At 38.8% G+C, this 11,482-nt stretch overlaps 1 protein-coding gene across 1 annotated transcript; it reads left to right on the plus strand.

The window, feature by feature from the left end:
- The first annotated feature begins 2,709 nt into the window (after positions 1–2,709).
- On the plus strand, positions 2,710–10,289 carry sall4 (spalt-like transcription factor 4). The gene is made up of 4 exons (XM_058764344.1): positions 2,710–2,934; positions 5,021–7,495; positions 7,611–7,912; positions 8,020–10,289. Exons 1-4 carry the CDS (start codon positions 2,868–2,870, stop codon positions 8,440–8,442), a joined length of 3,267 nt encoding a protein of 1,088 aa, XP_058620327.1. The 5' UTR covers positions 2,710–2,867; the 3' UTR covers positions 8,443–10,289.
- Positions 10,290–11,482: the final 1,193 nt, after the last annotated feature.

The following is an 11,482-nucleotide window of genomic DNA, read 5'->3' on the forward strand; positions in this document are numbered from 1 at the left end:
TTTTAAAAGTGAAGGTTCTTCCATCTCTGGCATCGCTGTGAAAACACCATTTTGGAATCTTAATTTTTTTACACTTTAAGATTGCACTCTTACAAAATAAAGGTTCTTTATTGGCATTGCTGGTTCCATGAAGAACCTTTAAAGTCCATGGAATCTTTCCTTTCCACAAAAGACAGTTAAAATGTTTATTTTAACTGTTCACTAAAGGTTCTTTGGGAACCCAAAATGATTGTTCTGTGACAACACTGTGAAAACTCTCTTTTGGAATCTTTATTTGACGTCATATGCACATAAAAGGTTCTCAAATAATGTCATAAAAATAGTTTTAAAAGGTTCTTCTGTGGCTATGGGGTTCTTATATGGCATTGAGAGAAATACATATTCTGCTATTTTTTTTACTTTTTATTTATTTATTTTTTAGTGGAGAAGGGTGTGTTAGATTATTAAAATGTTCTTCACACTAAAAAAAACAAGCAGTTTTTTAATAACTGTTCACTGAAAGTTTCTTTAGGAAACCAAAATGTTTTTTCTATTGTTATTTTTACAAGTGAATGTCTGCATTAAGGTGTTCCAACACTGCTAACTTAAGTATTTTCCCAAACACCTAGCGTCCGGATTCCTGTAAGATGGGTGAGTCACAGCGCTTGCTTTAACCTCAGCACTCAGTCGGTTTTAATGGATACAACACTTACATGTCTGGATTGGGGAAATGGATTGAAAATATACTTTCTTCCTGTTCTCCTAAGTCACCGAGGCCCTCCATTAAGTTTAGGGGCATCAATCTCCTCCGGTGTAAGGCATATACGCGGCTGACAGTGAGACGGGTGGGGGGTGATGGCCTATCTTCTTTTGAGAAAAGCTATAAATTCTTTCGCACCCTCAAAGCACTTGCCGTTCTCACATTGCCTTATGAAAAAAAAAAGGGGGCGGGGGGAGTGGGGGTTAAAAATCTCTGTCCATTCTGAGCTGGGAAATTTACAAAACCATAGCTGTTCATCACAGAACAGGATGTGCCAATTGGTGCGAGCTTTAACAGCAGTTACTGACACAGCTGATGTACTGAGATTATCCAGTGAAAAGCAGCGCATAATGCATGTTGTTAGGTCTAAAAGGCTGGTTGTGTGCGTTAAATAAGATGGAAGCCGGGCCATTTGCATGAAAAGCAAAGTGAAGAATTTATAAGCAAATTCATCTGACTTCACTGTTCAGTGTGTGCAAACACAGCAAATGACTCATGAGCCGCCTTATCCAATAATCATCTATGATACATCCTGACTGAAACCATCAGACCTAAACAAAAGACCACTGACCACCGGTTATTTTTATATCCACTAAGTGACATCATTAAAAAAATATTAAAGCTTTTGGTACATTGTGTCTTTCATTAAGATATTTAGGCCATTTTTGGCCATAGCAGCCCATAAAATCATAAAAAATAACTGAAACATATTACAACTAATGGTGAGTATTTCCATTAAAAACTTAAGAAACCATATACAGATCATTTTTTTTTTTTTTTTTTTTAAATACCACTGACCAGCAGCATCTAGAAAGTGACATCATTAAAATAAATAAATAAATAAATAAATAAATAAATAAATAAAGAGAGAAGCTTTTGGTACATTGTGTCTTTCATTAAGATATTTAGGCCATTTTTGGCCATAGCAGCCCATAAAATCATAAAAATAACTGAAACATAATACAACATTTATACGTATATAAAGTATATAAAGTATAAAAGTATAAAAGTCTAAAGTCTGTACGTGTGTGTGTGTGTATATATATATATATATATGTTTCCATTAAAAACTTTAAACAAATAAACCAGATACTTGTGTGTGTGTGTGTGTGTGTGTGTGTGTATATATACACACACACACACACACACACATATACAAATGCAAAATATTCTTTCTTAACTAATATAGCCATATATCCATGTGTTTTGAAATAAGCTAAGACAATTGTTTTACATACCGCATTTGAATGAACTAAACAACTGCAGGTTTTTCCTCATTTCTCCTTCAACATTTGCATATATTTACTTGTCTGCTCTTCATTCATACATTACACATATGAGTACAATGTGACAGGCAGGTCTTTGTGTTTAATGTGATGGGTTAATGTCAGTTGCAATTTCCATATTTAAATCACAGAGTGAAGAAGCACGCACAGATTTGTCTTTATGTTCACTGAAAAATACATTTTATGTTTGCTTCATTTAGAATGAGGAACATCTTCATGCATTATCAAGTATAAAAGGACAAGTTTTCCATTTTATTCAAAACATAAGATACAGTACTGTAAAAACTACAAATAGGCTACAATTAGACATTTCATGATTTAATAATAGGCTACATTTAAAATATATAATAAGGTATGAATTCATAAAGTGAGACACTCAAATACCCATATAAAATATGTAAAATAATAACACACTATAATAACATCATTCAGATATCAAGATCCATATAATAGTTGTATAGGAAACAAATTGTAATAATAAAATTGTGATAATGTTTTACAAAAAATTACAGTTTTTGTTTCTCCCCGCCTCTCTCTCTCTCTTCTTTCCAGCATCACTCTTCCCTCCCTCTCTGTCTCTCTCTCTTTCACATCTCCTCCCCCTTTCTCTCGACTCTGCATTTCTCATCAATGAAGCCTCATTTGAATAATGCGCGAGCACTTTGGACCGGAGCCAATCAGCTGTCAGAAGAGCATGATAAATCGCAATGCATTATTGATAATAATAATTACTTTGACATGCGCATTTCTACTCGAGGGGCTAATTTCCCCCAACCTGGAGAATTTCTAAAGGAGAGGGACTAAATAGTCTTACTATTCGCCCCTGATGGTTGTAGGTTACCATGTCGCGGCGCAAGCAATCCAAGCCACAGCATATCAATTCAGACGAGCCCGCTTCGACAGAAAATGGTAAGTTTGAGGCGACAAAAACTTTATTTATAATCTTGTGCTCGTGTACTGTAAGTTATGCGTTTCATTTCATACCTGAATTATGAAATTTGGCGTCAATGGGTTCACGACCCTTGATGTTGAGGTAATGCGGCTTTCTAAATCGCTAAATCAACCAAAAAGTTGTTTTGTACATTAAATTCGGTGAAACTTAGGTGACTGTTTATCGCGACAATTTCACCTACTGAATTGAAGAAACACGGTCGTTTGCGTTATTTTTGTTTTGTTTGCTGGTTAATTGTTTAGCTAATCTAATGTTTACGTTTTTACGATTTACGAAGTCGGGTGTTTATTGGCTTTTTACGTTTGTCGAGTCAGCGACTGCTTGTTTCCTCACGTATTTAGTGTTACGTTTCACGTTAATTCAAAACTACAATAAAGTTATTTTTAAGGTGAGAGAGGACAGATATACCTATTGAACTGAATTTATTTATTTCTTATTTCGTTAAATGTGTTTTCGCGTCGATCAGTTGGATCACTGGCTGATAAATATACACTTTTATTCCAGACTATGGTTGTGTGTTAATATTTGATGTGGCGTACTGGTATCACTGACCACTGTTAAACAAAGGTGCTCAACAGGTCGGCATGAAATGTGAGTCGCGAACAAGCTTGACCACAAAGCAATAAATCCCCCACAGTTTCTTTTGGTCGCATATGGAGATTGGGATGGGGGATGGAAATGAAGTTGTGTGTAATGGGGGTGTAAATGTAAACTACATGACTCCTATCCACGACATGTTGAAGAGTGGTTATTCGTTAAGATGGTATAGATGTGTTTGGTTTATATATGTACTGAGGATTGGGGTTTGTTGGTCTTGCTTCCTTAAAGTTGGTTTTAATTTCAGTCGGCAGTGTTTTACAAATATTGCATGTGGAATTCCCTCTCAGTTAAGGTACAATCAGTGTAACACTGCGAAGGTATCGGTAAAGATGCATTGTATCCCTTGTACATTGATCAATCGCCCTCTTGTGGTGAGCTGAACAACACGCAGGGGTTACAATGTACCCAGTTGACTAACCCTAAACACATGGTTGAAACATGATTAATTTTTGGCACATTTTGTTTGTTTTAATCAAATCCTTTTGGAGCTTTTTTTTTTGTATCTCCACTGCCTTTTTTGAAACTTAACATGCAATCAAGTGTACCACTACCAGTTTTTGAAAGTGTATTTATTTATTCATTTTGAAAAACTTATCCTTGTTTGCTTTCTCAAGTGGAGGTGCTGTTTGGTTGCCTGCTAGCTCTGAGAACAATGCATCTTGTTTTCTTTACTATTCAAGTCGTCTAGTGAACAATTAACACGTCCAGTTTCAGTGTCAGAATGTTAACAGGTGGTCTTTCCCATTCATAAGAGATGATGAAATTTGCATTTAACAATGGCCCTGTTAAAAGGGCCTTCCTAATGGTGCTGCAGCTTAATTTGATTAGCATTTTCTGCAATTAGAAAGACCAAACTGACTGCTTTACACTTTTATCAGAATTTTTTTGTTTATTATTATTTCTCATTTGGACTGCCTAACAACATTTGTATGTTAAACTAACACCAGTTAAACACATGTTGTGTTTTATAAGCCATATGTATTTTATTTTATTGTAGAGGAACATGGGAAATGGATGGAGTTGGAGGTTTATTTTTGATATGCAGTTTGTCTTTTTGTATTGGTAAATTTGTTTCTAGTACAATTTGGATTTATTTTATTTTTGAACATACTGTAAATGCTGCCCCCATCTGGTGAGACTGCATGGCTGAAGAGCTGTAAATGTGGCTGTTTACAAAAGCAACTTGAGTTTATAACATCTGGTCTATGCAAATTAAAATCCAAATATGCCACTTAATGCATGATTTCAGAACATAAGTGCCAAAATTAGACTACCTCTGTAAACTTAATTAGCTTTTGTTTAAAAAAAAAAAAATCCCTTTATGCCTTGTTTTCAACCGTGAGTACTGATGACATTTATCTAGAATTTGTTCCATGTTTGCAGCACATTATCCTTTGGTCTTGAATAATAAGTCATCTCTCGAACTTTGTCTCTTTGCCGCAGGGATCATGCACAACGGTCAAGGTGAGGAGGATGGCAGTGAGGCTAAGAGACGACGATCAGAGGAGACGAGGGTTTGTGACAAATGTTGCGCCGAGTTCTTCGATGAGGCAGAGTTTCTCGAACATGAGAGAAATTGCACTAAGAGTCAGCAGGTCGTGATCATGAAAGACGGCAATGGGAATGAAGTTCCCCCAGACTTCCCCCAGCATTCTCCGGGTGATTTTCTGGGTGATAATGGGGATCAGTCGACCAGTAATTCACATTCAAACCACAGTGCAGATTCTGAGGAGATGATGGAAGGAGAGCTCATGCTGAACAAGGATGACCCCTCAAATCAAGATCAAGATGTGTCTGGCAATTCAGACGTGGGGTACATGGCATCTTCCAAATTGCAAGACTCTAATGTGACTCTTGAGTCCATGGCTGCTACTAAAGTTGCTGTAACTCAACACTCATCCAGTTTGTCCAATCAGAAGTCTCCACCCCCACAACCACACCAAGATGCCCTTCTTGCAATCCCCATGATCCTGGAACAGCTGGTCAGTCTCCAGCAGCAGCAACTGCAGCAGATCCAGCTAACTGAGCAGATACGCCTCCAAGTGGCCATGATGACACCTCAGAGTTTCCACTCCGCACTGGGTGCCGCTGTGGATCCACTGAAAGCACTGGGTGCGCATCTATCACAGCAGCTTTCGGCCGCAGCTGCCCTCATTGGCAAACGGACGGGCTCCCAGAACTTATCCTTGGAAGCCTTAAAACAAGCAAAGCTACCTCAATCCGCCACCATCCCCACATCCCTCACCGGAGGTTTGGGCTCAGTGCCCTTAAAAGCAGACTTGAAAGGACTCCCCGATTTAGCTAGTCGACTTCCAGCGCTCCTTCCTCAATCTCCAGGGGTCATGGGATTACAGAGTCCCTTTAATACCCTTGCAGCAAGCGTGGATTCCTCTAAAAAGGCAAAAAATAAGATCCCTGCTGTGTCGGAGTCCAAAAATGGCTCTGGTGAACATATGTTCAAGCACAAATGCAAGTTCTGTGGGAAGACATTTGGAAATGACAGCGCTCTCCAAATCCACTTGCGCTCACACACTGGCGAAAGGCCCTATAAATGTAACATCTGTGGAAACCGTTTCACAACCAAAGGAAACCTCAAAGTGCATTTCCAGAGGCACAAAGAAAAATACCCACACATTAAGATGAATCCACATCCCGTACCAGAACACCTGGACAACATGCCGACAAACAATGGCATCCCTTATGGCATGTCTTTGCCCATGGATGAGAACAATTTTGTCGACACAAAACCAGTGCCGGGGCTTCCCTCGACAGGTCTCCATCCACCAATGCTCCAAGGATTCAAGCCCTCATATGATGTTCCAGTAGGTGGGGACCTCTACTCCCAGAGGCCTTCTTCATCTGGCAGCGACGGTGCATCCATTTCTTCTGGCATGTTCGGTCAGGAGATGATGGGACTGGATCAAAGCAAAGATTCCTTGGATGTGCTGGCTGGATTGCACCACATAAACGGTAACAGTCTACCTGGCGAAAATGGCTCTGGTACTGCAAAACTTCAGCAGATGGTGGATGGCTTAAAGAAGACAAATGACCCTAATGAATGTGTTATTTGCCATAGAGTGCTGAGCTGCCAAAGTTCCCTCAAAATGCATTACCGCACACACACCGGTGAGCGACCGTACAAATGCAAAATCTGTGGCAGGGCTTTCTCCACCAAGGGCAACCTTAAAGCTCATTATGGCGTTCACAGGGCCAACACTCCACTTAAGATGCAACACTCGTGCCCGATTTGTCATAAGAAGTTCACCAATGCCGTCGTCCTCCAGCAGCATATTCGTATGCACATGGGCGGCCAGATTCCCAACACTCCTCTGCCAGAGAATCAGTTTGAAAGTCCTGAAGCCCTGGATGCTAGCATGACCGAGGATAAGAACTTTGACTCCACTGGCCATGAAGAGAGTATGGAAGAGCAAGACTTGGATTTGGACAATCAAGAGAAGTTGAACAACTCTATAGAGCCCCAGCCCGGCGCCAAAGAAGATCAGGCTTTCCAAGGCCCACCTTCTATGTTTACAGGCATCGCCGCCCTGGAGAACCACATGAAGAGCCTCACCTCTGCACTGAACCTGCAACGACAAAGCAGCACTGCTTCTGAGAGCGATGGTGGGCTGAAAGATTCTCCTTCAGGGTCTGGAGAAATGGATTACAAGAATGGTCGCAGTCCGGCTGTGTCCGATTCAGTGTCCTTTCACTCTTCGTCCCCTATAGACGGTCCCCTGAGTAATGGACAGTCAAAGTCACCAGAATCCACAAACCCAGATGATGGACTCAAATCCAGACCAGACTCTGATGCACCTCAAGATTTTAGCGAAAACAGTGGAGCACTGGACTTGACGTCAAGTTTCACTCCAAAACCAATCAAAGAGGAGCCAGGCTTGTCCTTCTCCAATGGCGAATATGGTATGTTTTGTTCATTTCAACAACCTAAACCTCGCGCTGACATTTCCTCCTGATGTTTTGCCTAAAAGGATTTTTATTTTTATTTTTTTTTATTTTTTTTTTTGTTCTTTCTTAGGTTCTAGTCAGTTACCATTCATGAGGGTGCCTCCAAGTCTGGTCAAACTGGAGATGCAGATTCCTCCTGAGACTCCCATGGGTGCTCACGGTCTGTACAGCTCCCAACTGCCCCAAGGAGCTGCCACTCCTCCTGCTTCTAGTGCCTCTCGTCGCTCCACCAAGCAACATCTCTGCAATGCCTGTGGAAAAAACTTTTCATCTGCCAGCGCCCTGCAGATCCATGAACGTACACACACGGGCGAGAAGCCGTTCGCTTGCACAATTTGTGGCAGGGCTTTCACAACAAAGGGAAACCTTAAGGTGAAGATGACTTTTCGACTTTGGATTTTGTTAGTGAATTAATTGAAAGTCAAATATCTTGTGTATACTGCAATAAGTCTTACCGACCCTTGTTTACTATTTTACAGGTGCATGTTGGGACCCACATGTGGAATAACACAGCAAGGAGAGGTCAACGGCTCTCGTTGGATAACCCAATGGCTTTGATGGCCATGGGCGCCGAATCTAAGATGAAACCAGACATGCTGCTGCCCCCAAAAGATTTGATTCCCCCACCGATTAATTTCGACCCGTCGATGTGGAACCAGTACGCCGCTGCCTTCACAAACGGGCTGACCATGAAGACCAATGAGATTTCGGTCATCCAAAATGGTGGCATCCCTCTCCCGGGAAGTCTCGCTGGAGGTCCTTTAGTGGGTTCTACTGGGGGAATAACCAAGATGGAGACCTCTCAGATGGGCATCCCTGGCACAATTGCAGAAATGGAAAAGAATGGCTCTGACAGCATAGCAAAGTTTCCACACTTTATGGAGGAGGGTAAAGTGAATTAGACAGTGAAAGGACTACAGATGTTCCCAATCAACGGTCTGCATTGTGCTAATGAGCCTGCTGAAATGTTAGGAACTGGGCTATTTATTAGTTGGTACAATCAATTCAGACATGTAACATTGCTTTTAAGAAGTTGCAAATTTACATACCCTTGTTAAATGAGCCTATTCCCTAAAACGGGCTATGCCTTCCTTATTGGACCCTTACATGATCTCGATTTCTTCTAGTTGACTCTGATCTAACTACTGTAGTTTTTTTTTTTTTTTTTTTTCTTTCTCTCTCTAATATATGCGGGTATTTTGTCAGTTTTATTTCTAGAAGTTGAATGTAAGTCTTACTTGAAATAGCTTTATTCCAGAGCAGTCTCATTAGTGATCGTTACGTTGGGCTCAGCTCTATGACCCTCAGGATGATCTCAGCCACAGGTGACCAGAGATCTCAATGTTTTAACAGTTAACATCTTGTTCATCTCTGCTTGACTACTCATGGTCCTGTTGTTAGTTGTGTTTGAATAAACTTCATTAGTCAAAAATAATATCCATGGCATAGATGTCATACAACAAAGGTGTTAGTGGAATACATGCCTAGATAAATTGACCATTCCACACAATCTACTGAAGATTACAGTTTAATTGATGGACATAATGAGTAGTTGTAGTATAGGTTTGTTTTGAAACTGGATTTCACTAAGTTATTAAATATATTTTTTTTTTTTTTTTTTTTGACACTATAGTTTCTATTTTGCGCTTAATACCAAAAATGATTTTGCTAAGTGCCTGTCTTGGAGTGCTTTCCTCTCTCCTCTGTATCTCCCCCACCCTAACAAAAGACACCACAGGATTGTAATGAAGGCCTTTCTTTTTAGACCACAATATGCTATATTTTTGCATTTCGCTGTAGCTTTTTCAAGAAGACATTAATTGTTCTTTTTTGAAAGTGATTTAATTTGGTAGTTTTCTTGCTTTCAGTGACGTTTATCAAATATTAAATTGAGTAGCTTTCATTTGAGACCGTTTAATAGGAGGTCAAAAGGCCGGTATAATACTGAAATGCCTAATCATTCCTTGCACTTTATTTTTCCTCATTCTGCTAAGATCTGATATAAACCAGGCTTATGCCATTTATTCTATGAACGTTTGTTTCTTGGACTCGTCATTTAGAGATCATTTGCTTGCTTGCTGCAGTTTTAGGACACGGAGAGTTTTAGAATTCTGTAAATTTGCCATTCACCATGCATTTTATACTTGTGAGCTAAGCAGGCATGCATATCTTGTCCCAAAACATCAGCAGTCATTCTTATTCTGGGAAAAAGTCATTGTTTGCTACCCAATTGTGTATTGTTGTGTGGAAATGTTTTTGAGATCGTAGCCATGCATTCTTGAGTTAAAGGAATGAATGTGTGTATGCACGCAGAGTATCTAATCTGTAAAAACTTTACGCTAGTCAAATTTCTACCTCATTTAGAATTGTTTTTTTTTTGTTGTTTTTTTGCATTGTGTTTGGAGTTATGGTTGCATTGTGCCCCCGTAACCTGCTGATTTCTGTAATATAATGAATGTATTGCCAGACACTTTGCACAACACTTGTTCAGAATAGGCAGACTCCTCCTGTACATTCTCTTTCTAATATGCATTTACCAAGTTGTGCCTTTTTTCTAGATGTAAAAAAGAAAGAAAAAAAAAAGTGGTGTCAGATCTTGGTTAAATGGGGTCATGTCTGTATGATTGTTCAAATGTTGAGTCTGTTTTAGGCTTGTTTACAGTGTAGACTTTTTGTAAATGTTTGCTTTTGTTTGTTCCCCTTCCGTTCTGATATTTTGAGAATAAAACCAAGGATGACTTTTCCAAAACTTTGTTTTGTGTCTAAATCAACATGTCATTACTATTACAGAAGAGTCTTGAGGACACTGAGGTGAATAATAGAGAGTGAGAGATACTTGTCTAAACTGATTACGATGCAGGAAAATTCATTTCATGTTCTCGAAGCAGAAAACATGACTAGTAAGTTATTTGTTTGCAATGGAGGTGAACTGAATAGATGCTATTAAGTTATCTGATTTTATTTAAAGTTAGTTTAAACCTTCTAGTGGATGCCTTTACAAAAGTACTAGTGCTATCATGGTGTTTACACTGCACTCCATGGTACTTGGAATACTATGGTATTAAATACTCATTAAAACTACATGAACTTTGTATACCATGGTACGGAATGATTACCATGTTATTTCCCTTACAAAAAAATGTGACGTTTACACAAAGGTACTGAAAATCATGTACCATTTAGATGATACTCCAATGTACTTTCAGACATGCAGTGGAATTGCTATGGTAAATGTAAAAACAAAAATAAATGGTGATACTTTTGAGTTGTTTACAAGAATACCATAGTATTACCATGGTTTATGGATATTTTACTTTTGCTACAGTGGTCTGTGGTCTAATGTTTGTTCTTGTTTTTTTTTTTCTAATTTGAAAACAGGATATGTTATACTACTGTACCATACAACTAGTATGGTGAAACTATAGTATATTTACTCTGGACCACAAAACCAGTCATAAGTATCACAAGTAAATTTGTAGCAATAGCCAACAATGCATTGTATGGGTCAAAATTATTGATTTTTCTTTTATGCCAAAAATCATTAGGATATTAAGTAAAGATCGTGTTCCATGAATATATTTTGTAAATTTCCTACCGTAAATATATCAAAACTTAATTTTTGATTAGTAATATGCATTGCTAAGAACTTCATTTGGACAACTCTAAAGGCGATTTTTTCAACATTTTGATGTATTTATTTTTTTGCACACTCAGATTCCAGCTTTTCAAACAGTTGTATCTCAGCCAAATATTATCTTATTCTAACAAACAATTGACCTTTATGACTGATTTTGTGGTCCAGGGTCGCATTTATGTCATTGAGCATATACATTGAGAGAGTAATTCTAAATAATAATAATATTAATAAAATAATGCGTAATATTAAACTCAGAAAATAATGCCTGTGACTATCTGAAACGCACAGGCCAGCGTGCTGCTCTG

This window comes from Onychostoma macrolepis, chromosome 23 (genome assembly GCF_012432095.1).
Source record: "Onychostoma macrolepis isolate SWU-2019 chromosome 23, ASM1243209v1, whole genome shotgun sequence".
Classification (NCBI taxonomy): Eukaryota; Metazoa; Chordata; class Actinopteri; order Cypriniformes; family Cyprinidae; genus Onychostoma; species Onychostoma macrolepis.